We start from the raw sequence: 17,932 nt of genomic DNA on the forward strand, positions 1-17,932 counted from the left end.
TTTTATCTCAACTTTTTCCATAAATAAAATAATTCAAGTATTTTACTGGTGAACTTTGAAATAAAATTGAAATACATATATAAACATTTCTTTCGTGAACTTATGTTCTCTTGTGCCCTTAGAGCGCATACAAATACTAATTATTCTTGTTTTTCAAAAGCTTTAAGCATACAAATGTCTTGTCAGCCGGCTGCAATTATCTCGTTGGATTGGTGACTTCAAAGGGGACCGAGTGCTGCAATTGTGGATGCCACAAGTGTACACCTGCCCCACCTTTGACCCCGTTCCATTCATAATAAACATTTGTACATACACAAACACAACCAGGGACATTATAATATATATTATCATCGTCATTATTATCATCATCATTATCAAAGCGCTACGAAAATGGGAAAACATATAACCAACCAAAAACGGAAGTCAACTAAGGGGAAACAAGGAACGTGGAACCAAACGAACTACACTTAACGGAACAACAAACGGAACGGAACGGCGGAATAACGGAACTCGCTATGTAGGGGGGTTTGTTCTTATTTTTTCTTGGTCTAGGGGGTTTTTAACGGGGATTTATTTGTGGCTTAATGGATTTCCATTTAGTCAACACTACGAGACCAGAGAGAGACAAAGACAGAGAGAGATAGAGGGGAGCGAGAGAGAGAGAGAGAGAGAGACGGAGTGTGTGAGACAGTGAGAAAGAAATTCTTCCTTACCTCAAAGTGTTTTTTTTTCTGATGTTGTTGTACTTGTGGTGATGATGTTGTTGGTATTGTTGGTGTGTCGATTTTGATTATATTTTAGTAGCGATTTTAGTCGAATTTTGTAATTGTTAAGACGCGATCGCGACGCGAACCGTAACGACTGGAATGGAGTTAGTACCGTTAGGTGAGTGCAGTGTGTCTGAGTGTGTCTTTTGGGAGAGAGAGAGACATATAGGCAGTTAGAGAGAGAAGAGACTGAGAGAAAGAGAGAGGGAGCGATCGCACACGAAGAATCTCTCAATCTTCGTTATGGTTTCAGTTTACGATTTGATTCAAAATTGTTTTCCTTTTTTTTTGTTTATAGTTTTTTTTTTGTTTTTTTAGGCTTGATTCCTTAGTTTTATTATTCCTTGTTTTTTTTTGTGTTGAACATAGAAGACAATACAATTAAAGAAGAGCAAAGAAAAGAAGGACAAAAAACAAATCTTCAATTATTTTGTACTTAAATTGGAACTAATACTTAAGTTTATTGCTTAGGGAAAGCCAACAAAATGAAAGTCAATATAAGCTCTCTAAACTATATTGAAAATTCATTGGCCAGCCCCAACCAAACACCTATGTATTTATATGGACCATCAAAGAATTCGCATAGAAACAGCTAAGGAAAATTATAGAAAACCAAGGTAAATCAGGGATTAAATCCTCTAATCTATCCTTAAAGCCGTATTACCTCTCTCTTTGGCTCTGGTTTTCTGGGACTTGAATACAGTGACGCTATATAAATTTATATATGTATATATATATATAATATATAATATATATATATATAATATATATGGTATGTGGCAAAATATATATACCTAAGTAATGGCAACAACTAAATAAAATAGAAATCTTCGACTTTATATGTATATATATATTAAGAAATACTTTATGTGGTTTTCACATCTAAGAGGAGTCACTTAACAAACGTACCACATACAGACATATACATACGTACAGACAAGATACATATATATGTAAAATATAGATAGATATACAGAGAGAGGACTCGCAGGATGACCTAGTCATACAAAAAAGAAGTGGAACCAAAGAACAAACGATAATCGCACTCCCTATATAGACTATACACGGGCTATAAGATCGTACTTTCGGTTATATCGATCAATCAGATTACATAGACATCGAAGGGATGAACAACATAAACGAAGTGGGATTGTTTTTTTTTTTTTTTTTAGTTATTTTTCTTTTTTTTTTGGGCTGGGAGTATTACGAATAGTGGAGGGTCCAGTGTGCCGCCCCGCATGCGCAAACCGAAAAACTCACTTGAGGAACCGCCGCCGGCGCCCGGTGGCGGGTAGGAGAACCAAAATTGATGGGCCAGTTTGGAGTGGGCCCGACCAAGGGCTGCCTGGAAAATAAATACCATAAAGATTAGTTTAGGAACAACAAATGGAACAGAGCGGCGGTTTTTGGATCATTTTAGGAGGATCAATGAAGTTGCCAAAGGCTTAGTTTTAGCTTTAGAAACTCTTTTGATAAAATCGAATAAAATATAACAAATGTAAGAATTCATTAATCCAGTATGTTATCTTCTTATTTTATCTTAAGACTCCGAATTTAAAACAATTGTGTCATGTCGTATGATAGTGATAATTGAACTGATCACTTAAATATTTTGTTTGATAACGAATTTGAAGAAAAGTTGAAAGATTTATTTCTTTTCATACATATAGTCTTTAATTTTTCTCCTAAATACTATCATATATATAAAATGTTAACATTATTCCATACTTTTATCCTGTGTTTGTTTATATTATTTTAGTTATTTTAGTTTTTATAAATAAAACTTTAAATTTCGTTGGATACAAATTCTCATAAATTAAATATATATACTTCAGGCAGATGCTCTAAATGCACAATGTTTCTTTAAGAATAGGTCCTACCCAATGATCCTCCATTCTCCGAACCACTTGGAATCCTCTAAGAAACACTCACCGATAAACGAGTCCTGTTGCTTGCGCCTGTGTGCGTGAGCCTGTGGAAGGACCTCAGTGGTTTTTCAGTTTTCCAGTTTTACTGTTTTCTAGTCTATGACCAGGCACGTGCGATAAGTTAAGTGGGCTTAATTCCGACTAAGGATGGTCGTGTATCCAGATAGAGAAACACCGGGGGCGTGTCAATGGCTCATTTCGGTGACTGGGGAATTTGCTCAGCAACACGGCACCGGTCAACCGCTGGGCCACCAATGGGTTAACGTTAACTAATGGGAGCCGAAAAGAACAAACAAATTAGAGTCGTACGCAAATGGAGGCCATCAACTTACTGACTTATCGTCAACCATGTTGCAAGTAATCAACCCGTCCTACACACAAAGACTTATACAACCCTGTACACTACGAAAAATCAAGGGAAGTTTAAAGTAATAATTGAAATAAGTATAAACGCCTACGTATATGATTATTAAAAATAGTCAATTTTGCTTCTACGACTTTAACTAATTCTAAAGTTTATATAACAATGTCTTAACAGTACAAAGATTTCGTCAGAATGCATATAATGAATGCGAAAATGTATTTATATATTTCAAGATTGATCGGATAGGAATCTTAACATTTATAAAAGTTTTTAAAGCAAAAATTAAAATTAAATTAATAATGATTGATCAAAAGCATCATTATTCCATTCACAAACTGTTGTCCGTTTCTTTGAGTGTAAGGACTAGCCATAAGCAACCGCAAAATGTCGAATGACTGTGGCAAGCAAATCTGGTTAACCATCGCAAATCAAATCGAATGGCATTACATCAGCGAGAGCCACTCGAGGATTAAGTGGCTGCATGGGTTAATGGGGGTTAGAAGAGGACTCGCAGCAGCTTTTATGCCATCTGTATAGGCTTAGCCACCAGTATGTGAAAATGGGTCAAAAACGTGACTCTTCGGCGATAAGAAAGCGGTGGGTGGAGCAGGGCGTGGGAAAAATTGGAGAAGGCGGCTTTCCTTCTCCGCTGGACGCCCAAATGAGGCGGGGAAAAATGGTACTGCTTTCATTTAAGTATTTTTTGCCTTTGGCTTTTTTGTATCAACAAAATTAGGAAATTATATTGAATTGCTTGTCACAAAAAATTTAAAGGGTTATATCTGTTTCTTGGCGAGCATTGTATGAAATGATAATTAAATGATGATAATGATAATGTATTAAATAAGAACTGGGGTACTTAGTTTATTTATAAGTATTTCATTCTACAATATATTACTTTATTTTGTTTGTTCAATTTTAGTTCTCCCTCAAAATATAGCAAAAAAAAAAAAATGGAAAACTAAACCTTTTTTCAACAACATAAAACATATTTTGCATATTTTGACTGTTTTTTTTTAAGTATTAAGATATTTCGCTAAAAAATATTTCCTTATGAAGCGTTTTCATTGATAAGTATTAACTGCAGGATTTAATGGATTTTCTTAAACGTGTGTGTTCTCCATATTTGGGTCACTTTATAAGCGGAAGTTTTTTATTTGCCATCTTTTCAACTTTGCCATTTTAACATCCTTCTTTCCATAGAGTTTTTAATGCGTTTATTTTGTATATTATAACTTGTTTTATGCCTTGTTTTGTTTTTAATATATTTTATTTGGTAAGTTTGTGTTTTTGTGGCTGTGGTTGCGTGTGTGTGTTAGCTAGTACAACAACCATTGTGAATTTTATTGCTTTCCCCCTGCACTCACATACACTCAGAAAAAAAAAAAAAACAACAACAAGAGCTCGGTCTAGGGCACAACCAAAAACACTCCCATAAAACGAGCGGGGGAGAGAGACAGATAAGGACAGTACATTTTGGAGGGGGCGACTGTTAACCGTAATTATTGCTATTGTGAATTTTCAGGCACTGAATTGCTCCTAATTTTTTCCCGCACAAAAAAAAGAAGCACACACACTGGTAAAAAATAGTAGGCAACAAACAGGAGCAGGAGGCGAATGAGAGCGAGAGAGACCACTCACTGCTGCTGCGTTTTGTTTTTTTTATGCTGCCGCTGCCAAAATCAGGACACGTTGCTAATGCGTAAAACACTGGCAAAATGGCAAGCAAACAAACAAAAAGAACAAAAACAACAAGAGCCAAAGGAAAATGCAGGAAAAGCGTGGAGAACGAACTAGGACTCAACTCGACGGAGGCGGCGCCCTTGCAACTGCTTGCTGCTCTGCTTGCGACTGCCTACGACTGCGACTGTGGCTGCTGCTTGCGAGTTTGCGACTGCTGCGACTCCTTTGCTGCGGCTCCTCTGCGGCGGTTCCTCTGCTACGGCTGTTGCGTCGGGTCCTTTCGCCAAATGCGAATGCGTGCGAAGATGAACGAAGACGAGGAGAAGGACGAGGCGGAAGCTGCGACGGAGGTGCAGATGGAGCAGAGCGGGCCACATGATTAAAAAGCTAACGGGAATCATCGCAGGACCTCCGCAGAGAGCGCATGCCGCCGAAAGAGAGAGAAAGCTTTTGCAAGCAGTGTTGACCATTTGAAAAAAAAGGATGTACTACTTAGCTTGAAAAACGATCTATGCCCTACCTTTAGAAGTACTTTTTTAAACAGCTAACAAAATGTAAGAAATAAATAAAGGCTAAAAAGTTAATACAAAAAAATGCATTTGCATGTATTTCATATTAGGATAAGGCACACGCAAATGACGTAAAAGGCAATATAAAAAACACACACGCGTATAAACAAAAAGACAAAAAGGACAACCGAAAAAAATTTACAAAAAATCGTTTGATCGTTGAGCAAAGATCGATTGACTAATTACGCTTTGTGAACTGTTGTCTTCTGACCTTTTGCTCAAAGAGCCCTAAAATGATAAAATAACGTACAACTACTTTTTGAGAGCTCTGGGTGAAGGTACTTAGGAGGCAATTTCAATTAAATGGTATACCGTTTATAATTTGCATTGCTTAAAGTTTATCGTATATGTTACCATAATATGCCTAATTTCCCTATCACTAATTAAAAAGAGAGATTGCCTTAAGTGGCACAATATAAAAAGATCAATTTCCCAAAGTAAGTTAAAATAGATTTGACAAAAAAAGAGGTATTGTGACAACACTGAATACTGTTAAGCGAAAAATTCAAACATAAAGCTTTTAAAGCTCTGACGTCTGATAAGGCAAAAAAAAAAAACAATTACTTATAGAAAACCGTCAACTATAAAATACAATTTTTGCATTTTCGATAAGAGTGTACATCATCGTTTTTTGCGAGTATTTGAAAAACTGAAAAGTTTTTAGCTGTAAATGCCGTTCGATTGGCAATTTAATGACGAATTCACCGATGTATGGGATTCCAACATTTGACCAACACATACTAGGATTTATATACAAAAATAAAAAGTTTATTAACAGTTTTTTTTTCGGCTTTTGGAGTTTTGTAAAAAAATTTTTCATAATTTCCATCTTTCTAGTATTTTATGCGTATTTATTTATGTTTGTTTTCACTTTTATCTGAACTTTTATATCTCCGCATTTGTGTGTGTTATTTTAGGGGGCACGTTGGCTAGACCCAAAGTCAGATAACGGCCGTATCAGCAGAGATAAGCCCCGAAAACGTTGGCCATATATTATTAATTTGAACAAAATGCCAAATTGTATAATCCCGAAATTGAATGCTGAACTGTGTCATTTTAAAAACCTTATTTCTTCTATCTGCAGGGCGAATCGTGCGAATATCAGAAACTATTCGATTCTCAGCACTTGCAGAAGTGTTTTACGACTCACGCATTTTATTTTAAAAGCAAGAACATTTAAAAAAGATATTTTTAGTGTATGCAAAATGAATGAACGATCTCTCTGAGAATTGTGCTCAATTATTTCGCAGTGGCAAACGCAATTCATCCTCCCAACACCCTTTTGTTTATCAGCATACGCTTTTTACTCGCTCTAAAATAGTTTGTTGAATTTGTTTGCAGTTGATAGAAAAATGAACAGACTGTTCCCGAATTTTCCAAATCAAAATCTCAAGCCGCTCTTATCGCACCTTTTTTTGGTTTGACGCCTCATCGCCGGTGACCTTGGGAAATCTGATAAACATAAAAACCCAATACCCGAAACCGAAACTGAGACTGAAAACGTAAACAGAACCAAACAAAGTCTGAGTTTGGAATCAAAAAACAGACAACAGCATATGGCATGTGTATACGGGGAGTGCTTGTGTATTTGTGTAGAACTCGTTTTTTAAAATGCGTCGTGCGTTTATTGGCGCTTCTTATATAAATATATTAAAAAAGGCATAAATTCAAATTCACTTTATAAACTGTAGTCTTTAGCTCTAAATACAAATTAAATACGTACAAAATGCTTAACTTAATTATAGCAAGAGAAAAACACTTTGCCCAAACAAAAACAGCAAATAAAATAAATGGGAACATGTGCTTAGGTTGAGTTAAATAATAACAACACAGAAAAAAAAATGTAGGCTGCGTTTGGACGTGACATTCATTCAATATCAGATTCATTACGAAATAAAAAGTATTAGTTAACTGTGGACCTGCTTTTAGAAGACCAATTTACAACTTAATAATATCAAATCTTTGTATAAAATAAAATAACAAATGAACAAAAAAAAAATAAAATTTGTTTGACTTGATATTCATATTGTTATGATCGTTGATGCACTGTTTAAATACTTTTAAGTATAAGATATTTTTTAAAATGAGAACTCAAATTTAGATAAAATATCTGATATTTAAGATATTAGATTAAAGATAAGATCCAATTCGGAAAATGCAATGGTTTGCTAGTATCTCATATTTGTTTCACTGATTTTAAAATTAAAATTATAGTTATTATCTTAAAATCAAAACTTTGTTCTGCGGTCCTTATGATTGCTTTCATTTTAGTTGACTTTCCAAGTGTGTCCTCCAGTGAAGTGACTGATTACAGGTGATGGCTGATTGGTCGATGGGTCACCTCCAAAGATTTGAAGTTTACTCCCTGTCGACTCCGTTCGATGACTCCTTACCGGAGGTCTTACACTGTACGCAATAGCGATAGGATACCGGCTCTGGGGGCTTGTTAACCCCTATGTTGACCTGGGTGGCCGATGCCGCCGCTCCGCCCACCGAATCAAAGGGATTGGGTTTGCTGTCCACGGGACTGATGGGAAAGTGCTGCCAGTGGGGGCAGGGCATCTGCTTGGGCGGATGGATGGGGAACGGCATATTCGCTGTCCTCTGCAACTGGATCTCTGTGGCTATAGGCTGTATCTCTAGTCTCGATCCGCTTCTGTCTCTGTATCTATATATGTATTTGTATCTGTATCTGCAACTGCAACCGGAGTTTGCCTGCCGCACTGCTCGAAGTCTCGATGCAAACTGTGCGGATTGCTAGAAGCGACGCCGCAACGTCAACGACCAAAACAAAACAACAAAAACAAGACAAGCACAAAGAGTAGAACCTTCTCAGAGGACAGAGTCGACCAGAAAATACCCTGCGGTATACCAGGTTGAAGGTGTATCAATCTTCAATATACCAAATTACTTTAAACATACTTTGTGATAATAAATATTTGCACTCCATCTTTTATTTTATTTGTTTATTTTTAAGTATTTTATGGCTTATAAATGTTTCAGCGAATACTTAGACATTTATTTGGAAAAGAAGAGATTTTAAATAAGACTTAAATTCTTAAAACTGTTTATAATGAACCAAACTTAATTTGCTCTGCAATAAAAGTAATGATTTTAAATATGTACATCTCTTAATAAGTAAAAATTCCTTTACCTTAAGGTTGACGCAATTCTAGTTAAATTAAAAACAATTTAATTTGCATTACAAAGGTGAAACCAAAATAAAGTCCTAATTATCATTCCTGAATAAGATAAATGTTCATCCTCATAAATAAATAGTATGCCAGTTCGATGGGTATTTCCATTTTATTTTTAGAATGATATATTTTAAATTGTTTGAACTATTTGGGTGGGCAAATATTGGTTGACAAACCTTTGTCCGACCACTTGTGTGACTTTTTTTAAAAACCTAGGGTATGACAACAACTTAAAAGTACAACAAAAGTTTCATCCACGGCATTGCCATGCAGCACACACACACACACATATACACACTCTCGCACACAGTTACACACACACTCTCAGCTGGTCTGGCGGGCTCGTCTAGTCAACAAAGAAAAGCAACAAAGATAAGGAGCGAAAGAGAGAGAGAGAGAACGACCGGTCTTATACACGTAAAGAACAAGTTTTGAGTTTTGTTTTTTAAATTTCGAATAGACTCATCAAATAACTAAGCGTCCTTGTACTTAATAGTTTTTTTTGTATGTTAACTGCACAAGTAAAACTGTATTTGCTGTTATTATATCTTAATAATTTTTAATGCAACAAAAAAAAATGTAAATGGTATACAACAAGTTTTTATATTTATGGTAATTCCGATTAAATTACAGATTAACATTTCTTTAGGTGTATTCCATTAATTACTCTCTTGCTCTTTTGCTCTCTTTTGCTCTCTTTCTTTCTCTTTCCTTTTTTGGGCGGTGGGCGGTGGGAGGGAGATTTGGGGGTGGCGAATGCAATCGTCGGTTGGCACTCCTCCATTTTATGGTTATGCTTTGTTCGCATTCGCCATTCCATTTGCTCCCAGTTCAATTCCCCTTCCATTTTATGCTGGCAAAAGACGGACTTTGCCCGCCAATCGTTGTTAACCCATTGAGTATAAAAATTATATTAAATATTTTTGGAACATTAAAAATAATGTTATTGCTAAAAAAAAATGTGTTTGCTTTTTAAATAAATTAGATAAGAAGCAAATACATAAGCCAATCAATAACTAAAAAAAAATGATATAGAATAATTTTCATTAAAATTAAATACCTTAAAAATGTCACATTCAAAAACATTCATTGAATTAGTTATTTTACATTTTTGCAATATCAATCGATTTTCTGAAACAAATAGGGTTAATCGAAGGGGCTATAAAGGGTGTATCTGTCGCGACATACTCCCTTTCCGGGTTCTCGAATTGCCGGCGAATGTTGTTAACCTCACATTGTGCTTTGTGTTCGCCTTTTGTGCAAGTTTCTTCATTAAGTATACGCACATTCGGTTAAGTGTGTTGCTCATTAATTGAGCTCGACAACAGCTTGTGAAGTGGCTTGTGTGGCAGATACATAAATATATCTGAATGTGGAATCAATTGGGAATGGGGGGTACTTGTTTATAGTTAGACAAACTATCAATGAGCTATCAGTGAGCTGCAAGATAAAAATTTTCACAGAAAGAAAGAACAAGTTGAATAAACAGTCGATGTGTAAATATTAAATATATACTTAAGCAACATATTGGGCTCAAATGATAACTATTGATTTGCCTTGTACGCTGAATCTTTTAAACTTATTTAAAAATGTAAAAGAATTAAGTAACAAATTTTAAGTTCGTTTTGTTAAAATAGCAACTCCATAGATTTTGGTACTTCACTTAAGGTTTTACAAATAAAAGAACACAGTTGTAAGTTAATTATTAGACCTTTATTAAACTTATGATGTATGCAAAATACAATTGTCATCTCCAGCAGCTCAGGGACTGCAGTTGATGAATGTATTATATATGCTGCATTTACAAACTGTCGTTCGAATCTGGGTATTGGGCATTATCATCGGATATATCATATATCTCGCTATTGGGCTCATTTCTAATTTCATCTAAACAAAAAAAGTTTGCTGTAATCACTTAAATTATGCTTATTTAATTTCGATTTTACTTTTGTTGGCGCCCTATTCTTTTTTAACATGTTTGCTTGTTTTACATTTATTAGCATGCGGTTTTTAGGTTTTTCATTTTATAGATTTAATTTAATTAAATTTGATTTTATTTTCTTTCATTAAAATTTTGGTTAAAAATTCATCGGTTTTACATTAGTGTCTTAGCTTATATTTTATATTATTTTTACGGTTTTTAAATCACTTTACACAGCACAAGCTGCGTATGTTACAAAAAAAAAAAAAAACAATTGAATAACTTCTTAATTTCATTTATCATGCGATGCTTGTGGCTTAGACTACGGATTACAGTTATCAATAGAATTGTTAATATGATTATTGTTGGTATTATTATTTTTATAAAAAACCTTTACAGTTGTTAAAAATTAAATTACCGTTTGCTCAGCACGTGCCTTCGTATAATTAATTTATTTTAACAATTGCCTACGTTTTATTTGATTTAATTAAATACAAATATATATTTATTTAATTATATTTTTATAAATATTTTATTTACTTTCGTTTTGCTTGATGTTCTGGATTTAAGGTAATTCGCGTTACATTTGTTTTGTCACATAAAGTAAGCTAGACTCTATATTAGATTTATATTTAAATATTTAGACTACAAAGTAAACTATATTGTGTAAGAATATATTTGTATAAATATCAATTCGATTTTCTTCTGCCTTCATTTTGCGAGGAAAGTCAATAGAAATTATGTACAAAACAAAGTGGTCAAGATTCGAATTGGAAATCAGCAGAGTAAATCTATCGAAATGCCCGCTTTGGTCGCCATAAATCCAGACACAGATTTATAGTCGCAGATCGAGAATTGCGTATAGAATGCTTGTAGAGATAGTTACGTAGCTGGTTAGTGCGAAAGAGCCTTGTGTGAACGCAAGGAAAATCATAATTAGAACACCTGAGTTTTACATTTACACATATATCATATATCATATATCATGTATCGTATCATATCATAATTAATATCAAGAGAGTTTGCCTACGCCTATATCATTCGCATTTTAATGGAAATTGAGGTCTTTCAACCGTCCACCTCAGTGTCAACTATTTGGATTATACTATTTCATTAGGTAAATCAAAAAAAAAAAGAGAGAGTCGAAGAAACTTGTGCAAACAGTTAAGGACTAAACTACGGTACATCCGTTTAATTTTAAGTTCCTATATATGTGCAAGCTTTATAAATATGTTACATAGAAAGTTTCTCGTGTCGTGTGTGTGTGTGTGTGTGTGCCTGGCTGATTGTATTCATACAATATCTTGCGTACGCAGTTGTCATTACATCACGTAAACTAACTAAAAACTTATACCCAAGGAAAAAAAAAAAAGAGTTACGATCTGGTAGACGTATAAGTATGTGAATATCGAGAGCTAATTAAGGTGCATTGCTAGGGACAGGCCGAAAAGCCAGCGGCGCAACGCGGATCCCGCTTACGAGGCATTCGAAACCGGAAGCGTTACGGGCGCCTGTCTGTAGTACGCATTCGCCCCCTTGATCGGCAGCGGATGGGCCTCCGTATTGAACACCCACTCGTCCAGCGGCAGCACAGAGTCGTCCGAGAACAGCAAGTACAAGTACTGCAAATAACGCAAATGATTAATTTCGAGTTTTAGCAGAGGTTTTCAAAAGATTCTTCTGGCATTTCGTTGTTCTGTTGAATAATTTTGATTTGATAATAGGGATAACTCAAGAATTTACTGGTATTTAATAGTTATTTATTGATTAATTTTGATTTTCAAGTGGGGATTAAAAAGATTCTAATAGTATTTTGGAAATTTAAATGTTTGCCTCATTTAAAATCCCTTTTTCTAAGAGAGATCTATTTTAAAGTTTAAATTTTTTAAATCTATTATGTTGTAACAAATCATACCAATTTCCAATTAATGGACAATCAAATAGTTGCAAAGCTCTTTGTTAATTAAAACGAATTTTAGTCACACATTTTAGTCACATTCTGTAATTGAGTCTATAAATTTTCAATTGATTGACAAACAAATAGCTATAACGTTTCGTAAAAATGAATCAGTAATGAATATAGCTTTAAAAGGGGAAAAAATCAAAAACATAATAAACATTTGTTCTGATAAGATAAAAAACAGGCTTTAAAGTTTAAAATCTCTTTTCTACGGATAATAAATATAGATTTAATACGAATTAATCAACAGCATAAAAAACTTTTATTATTCTGCTGTTTTTGCTTAGAGAATGATCACTTCTAAATTGAATTTTGTGAAATCATTGCTTATAAACAATTAAACACGAGCTGCAGAAAATGAAATTTGGTTTTTTGATAGTCATGTTTGGTGATCGTTTACCTTTAGCGTTTCGGCGAGGAAGAAACTCTGCTGGACGTCGTCCTTTTGTGGCTCCTGCTGGTAGACGTTTCGCAGGCCACAGTATCCGTGTGCCGTGCGGCAGTGCTTCTCCAGGGCGAGGACCGCCTCCCAGCCCCAGTCGCGGTATTTCTGGTCGTGCGTGAGGCGCCACAGCACAAAGTAGCTCTCGAAGGTCTCCGGTCGCAGGATGTAGTACTTCTCCTGCGATCTCAGTGCTCGCGCCTCAACCGCTTCGCTAAATCTATATGGGATGACCAGAAAACTATTAGTATAGCACAATGATTTTTTATGATGGAGTATTAACCAACCTAAAGGCCTCCGGTCCCAGCTGAGTGGGTGCCCGAATGTAGCTCTCGTGGCAAGTGTTCGTTATACCCTTGCCCACCTCCATGTACTTGTCCGTATAATCATTTTGCCGTGTGGCAGCTCCCAATGCGAAAAGGCCACCTACAAGTTAAAGTAAAATTAATATTAAATATGTGATATATTAGATTTATTATTATTTTTAAGTCCTTTTCAAGTTTAAATACTGTGTGTCCTATAATGGCAGACTAACGAACTAACATACTCACCCGAAAAGCATGCCAGATGATCCATCTTGTGCTCCAACCGATCGAACTTGAGATCGGAGACATATGTCAGTCCGCCGGGACTGAATCGCACCATCTTGTCCATAATGGCCAGCATCGCCTCGTCGTACATCTCGCGTGCCTCCTCGTCCGTTTGGCCAGATTGCAGCCAGGCCTTCAGCAAGTACTCGTAATAGCTGTCGCCCAAGGCACCCAAGGACATATGCACTGTGGGGAAGTTGACAGTTTAGTAACTTTATCAGTTAAGATATACGAAAAAGGAATAAGGCCACGCTAGATCTCTATAAATTATAATGATTATAGTGACTTGTAAGATAATAATAATGAGAATAAGGAGATATACGAAATAATTGTACATTTATAAATAAAAATCAACTATGTTAATATATATATTAAAATGGTTTGGAAAGAAATATAAAAATTCCAAATAGTTGCACTTGACCATGTTATTTAAAAAAAAAAAACATTAAAAATACGAATCCTTTTTCCTTTTGAGAAGGTTCAAAGGATTCCCAATTTGAACATCTTTTAGAACATTATAATTTTATCTGTGTAAAAAAGGTTACATTTTGTAACTCATTATACTTTAAAGTTCAAACTAAAACCAATTCAACAATTTGTTTAGGCTAAGCATTTAATCATATAATGAATTGTTAGGCTTTGCATTATTTGTAATGACATTTTGAATTGATCTTTATATCAATACGAAAATCAATTTATCCTCTGTCACTAGAATGTTAAAAAAATTAAATTGTGGATTAAAAATTAAAACAGACACAAAAAAATTACTACAGCAACAAGTTTATTCAAACAAGCTTACACTTATGTAAATCATTCAGCTTGTGATTGATATTCTAAATTAGACAAATAAAGTGAAGTAAGATCCCTGTTCCAACTACAAATCTAGAGTGGCTTAAGGGACCCATAAAGAACCCAAGGACCCAACACTTACGCTGTCCCCATTTGCCCGTCTTGGGATTGAGGAAGTTGGGGTACAGGCCCTTCGGTTTCTCGATCTCCTTCAGCACCTGACGGATGGTCTGGACGCGCTCCCGGTACAGTGGATTCCCGGTAATGTCGCTCAGATAGGCGAACTCCAGATGCAGGGTGCCGAATTCGGACAGGATGGAACTGCCGCCGGAGGCCCAGCCGTAGTTTTTGGCCACACCGGTCTTGGTGTTGACCAGCGCATAGGGAATCCCCGTGGGCGTTTGGAAGGCGGGCAGCAGCTTGTCCGCAATGTGCTGGGCCTTCTCCTTGTACAGTGGATCGCCCGTGAAGGCATACAGCGTCAGCATGCCGCCGACAAATCGAATGTTCGTCTCAAAGACACTCAACTCCGCACTGATATTGTCCAGCGAGAATTTCCGTTCGATCCAGTCACGACCCTCGCGATACTCCTTCTCCAATCCCATTATGTACAGGGTGTCCAGGCCGTCGACAATGGTGGCCCCCAGATCGTAGGATCCAAAGATACTGCCCGAATGGGGACGCTGCGACAGCGGACGCAGTTCATTTTTGCCCCACGCGTACAGTTTGTAGTTGTGCCACGCATGCTCCATCATCTGAAAACGAAAGAATTTGTTAATTTTTTTGTTTTTTTTTGTCTGGGTGTCGGTTTCGCCCCACCCTTTCTTAAAATCTTAAAGACCAAGTTTTTGTTGTTGATATTGTTTAAGAAATATCAACAAAAATTGTATTTTTACCCATTTGACCTTTGTAATTTGGGGCGTCGGTTTTGCCCCATCCATTGAAAATTATTCTACGATTTGTGTTAATTTATTATAAATATTTAGTAAAATATCTAGGTAGTTTTGCCAATAAGTCTTTTTTTTAATTAAATTAAACATATACATTTTATCAATTAGCAAATGATTTTTTTTTACCAAAAAAGTGAGAAGTTTCAATTTACAAATTTAAATTGAAAATAAACGATTGCAAATGCAACTTTTTACGCCAAAGGACCTGCAACAAATCGCAATCATTTTGCATGGATATAATATGCATTTCGCGCTATTTCTATATTTACACTCTGCTTAATATTTGCCCTTGGTTGTTGAAATTCGTGTCATATTTAGTTACTCGCTTTCAACCCGGCTTGAAATGTTTGCCTACGTCAGTGCGACTATGTGTTTAAGTTGATTTACCCTTTTTTTCAATTGAATATCGCTCAGCTCCACACAAACACACTATATACGTGGAAAGTCACGTAGTTTGGCGGTGCGATGGTGGCAGAAAAATTGTTAATGAAATTGGCAGCAGAAAATCTTTTTCATTTTCATCACCCTATGAAAAACCATAATAGGCAGTGTATTGATTCAAAGTATTTTGTATAAGTATTTCAGCATTGCTAATTGCGCATTTGAATTGAAAAACATGTTTAAACATTATTTGTTTGTTTGTTACAAAATATTATAAAGGCGGTAATACAATTTGTAGGCCTAAATTAATGTCAGAAAAGAAAACTATCCATGATTATAATTTAAAATATTTATATCATAAAACTATATATATTTGGATTTTGAGCCGTGACAAGCGAAATAGTTAAACAATTATTAGGATGTTAAATAATAAACTTGTAATTCAAAATTATATGTATCTAAATTTTAAAAATTTTTGTATATTTTTTTTTTTACACTTTAGGTAACTTTCTTATGCGAAATGAAATCGTTCTAATAGAGTAAAGCGCCATTACTTTTTTTTTAGCTTCCGTTTGGCTTAGTGCAAGTATTTGGCTATGCACCTGCGTATGTGTGTGAGTGTGTTTGCATTGGTGTGGCCTCTGCTATTTTGCATTTTGCCATGTACTTCCGCTCACCAACACACACCAATAGTACACAGCAACACACACACACACAGCATAATTCGACATTGCATACTTTGGAGCGCCATTCTCTCGCTTTCTCTTTTACCCTCTCTTGGTGTGGCTTTCATTTGAGTATTTTTTGCTAAAATTAAATTACGACCACAGGACAAAGCACTCAGCAAGTTCGACCAAGGACCAAGGACCAAGTACCGAAACCCCACCCCCGCACATTCTCCTCCTTGTTATGTTTGCTTTCGCTGCTCGCAAAAGTGAGCCAAAACGAGAGAGAGAAAGAGCAAGCGAGGGCTGAACAAATATTAACAATTTTCCCGGTAATTAATTAACGTCCAACGCGTTGACATAACCTACTGAACAAAACCAAGCATCCAACCCCATCTTAACCCCCACAAATGTTTGGGATCAAATCACGCCACGCTTAAATCTGGCCCTATTTAGAGGTTAAGGTCGCCATCGAAGGTTGAAGGTTAAGGCCGACCTGGGGTTAAGCATATACAAAGTAATTGAATTAATTTGGGAATTTATTTGAAAATTGTACCTAATTTAATAAAGGGAAAGAGCATTTTATTTGGTGTTTCTTAATCTTTATTGTTTTTGGTTAGGCGTTTGTTTTTGGTGTGTTTATCTTTTCGATTAATACTCTATAATTATATGTAATACTTTAAATTATTTATTTTTATATTTTAATTAAAATGTACGCCTTATTATTTAAAATGATATAATCTGCAATCGTTTCAGAGTGTTTTTAAATATAATCCATTTTCTAAATATTTCTTTTATAATTTTCTTTGACATGTTTTATAGTTTTATTTTTTTTTAAATCTTGTCCATACGACAGTGTCTTGTTTAAGCTTTTTTTCTTAAGTTGAAGTTTAATTAGCTTTTGTAAAAATGTGCTTTTCTTATCCAGCCTAATTAGCAATGTTTTATTTGCGAATTGTGTACTCCTTACGGACTACAGAAAAAAAAAAGAATACACGCCCCCACGCCGCCCACAAGCTCCGGAAAATTCCAAAGGCAGTGGTCACTAAAAGAAAGGTATATAAAAAACGACAGAGAGATGGCAGCGAAATGAAGCAGTGCTGTCAGTGAATTAAGAGTCGAAATGTTTACAACCCGCAAAAATACTTTAAACGGATTACAACAGCTGCCAGAAAGTGCGGAAAAAGGGGAAAATGGGAAAATGGGAAAAGGGGAAAAGGGGAAAAGGATCCGAGGACAAGGGATGGAGGTCAACAGACATTAAAATGGAAGCAACTTTTGTGCTTTGCCTCCGGCTGTTTCTTCTCAGATTTAACGTGATTTAATGAGCCGCAGCTCAGATTGATGGATGACATGCAGGAATGTCAAGTGCGTGGCGAAACGAAAAGAGAATTAAATAAAATAGAAGGGGGAAAACAAAAAAGAATGTAAATACTTTGATTGTTAAAGAAAGAAGAAAAAAGAAGATAACATTTAAATAAAATTAAAATTAACAAGCTATGCATGGGGTAAATTAAGAAAATTGTACAATTTAGTAAAACATATGTTGACATTATTTTTTAAAATTATAGTTAAGTTAAAATTAAGTTTTTGACTTCTCATTGCTTTTAAGACATTTTTATGATAAAAAACGCCGTCAATAACAAAATGCTTTCGCTTCAAATGCTGCCAATATTCAATGATAAATGACTGTGCTCAATGAACTGAAAAGGGAAAAAGGATCTAA

General features: G+C 35.4%; 2 protein-coding genes and 1 pseudogene across 6 annotated transcripts in view; all 3 read right to left on the bottom strand.

Moving 5' to 3' along the window:
- Positions 1 to 1,076: 1,076 nt before the first annotated feature.
- Positions 1,077 to 5,119, bottom strand: LOC108137569 (annotated as a pseudogene).
- A 1,749-nt stretch (positions 5,120 to 6,868) lies between these two features.
- On the bottom strand, positions 6,869 to 8,050 carry LOC108137598. The gene has a single exon (XM_017259331.2). It carries the CDS (start codon positions 7,901 to 7,903, stop codon positions 7,670 to 7,672), a length of 234 nt encoding a protein of 77 aa, XP_017114820.1. The 5' UTR covers positions 7,904 to 8,050; the 3' UTR covers positions 6,869 to 7,669.
- Positions 8,051 to 10,202: 2,152 nt separating this feature from the next.
- The window catches only part of LOC108137644 (mannosyl-oligosaccharide alpha-1,2-mannosidase IA), a 67,724-nt gene continuing 59,994 nt past the window's right edge, over positions 10,203 to 17,932 (bottom strand). For all 5 annotated transcript variants that reach the window (XM_041710884.1, XM_041710883.1, XM_041710885.1 and 2 more), the window contains 5 exons: positions 14,353 to 14,965; positions 13,383 to 13,607; positions 13,119 to 13,257; positions 12,790 to 13,051; positions 10,203 to 12,051 (listed from right to left, as the gene is read on the bottom strand). In XM_041710884.1, the coding sequence (XP_041566818.1) occupies positions 11,905 to 12,051; positions 12,790 to 13,051; positions 13,119 to 13,257; positions 13,383 to 13,607; positions 14,353 to 14,965 (1,386 nt within the window). In that variant the 3' untranslated portion in view covers positions 10,203 to 11,904. The remainder of the gene's footprint in view (positions 12,052 to 12,789; positions 13,052 to 13,118; positions 13,258 to 13,382; positions 13,608 to 14,352; positions 14,966 to 17,932) is intronic.

Source organism: Drosophila elegans, unplaced genomic scaffold (assembly GCF_018152505.1).
Source record: "Drosophila elegans isolate 14027-0461.03 unplaced genomic scaffold, ASM1815250v1 contig_149, whole genome shotgun sequence".
NCBI classification, from domain to species: domain Eukaryota; kingdom Metazoa; phylum Arthropoda; class Insecta; order Diptera; family Drosophilidae; genus Drosophila; species Drosophila elegans.

Excerpts from the sequence above, each read along its gene's own strand:
- LOC108137598 (XM_017259331.2), bottom strand. The coding sequence starts at position 7,903 with ATGCCGTTCCCCATCCATCCGCCCAAGCAGATGCCCTGCCCCCACTGG.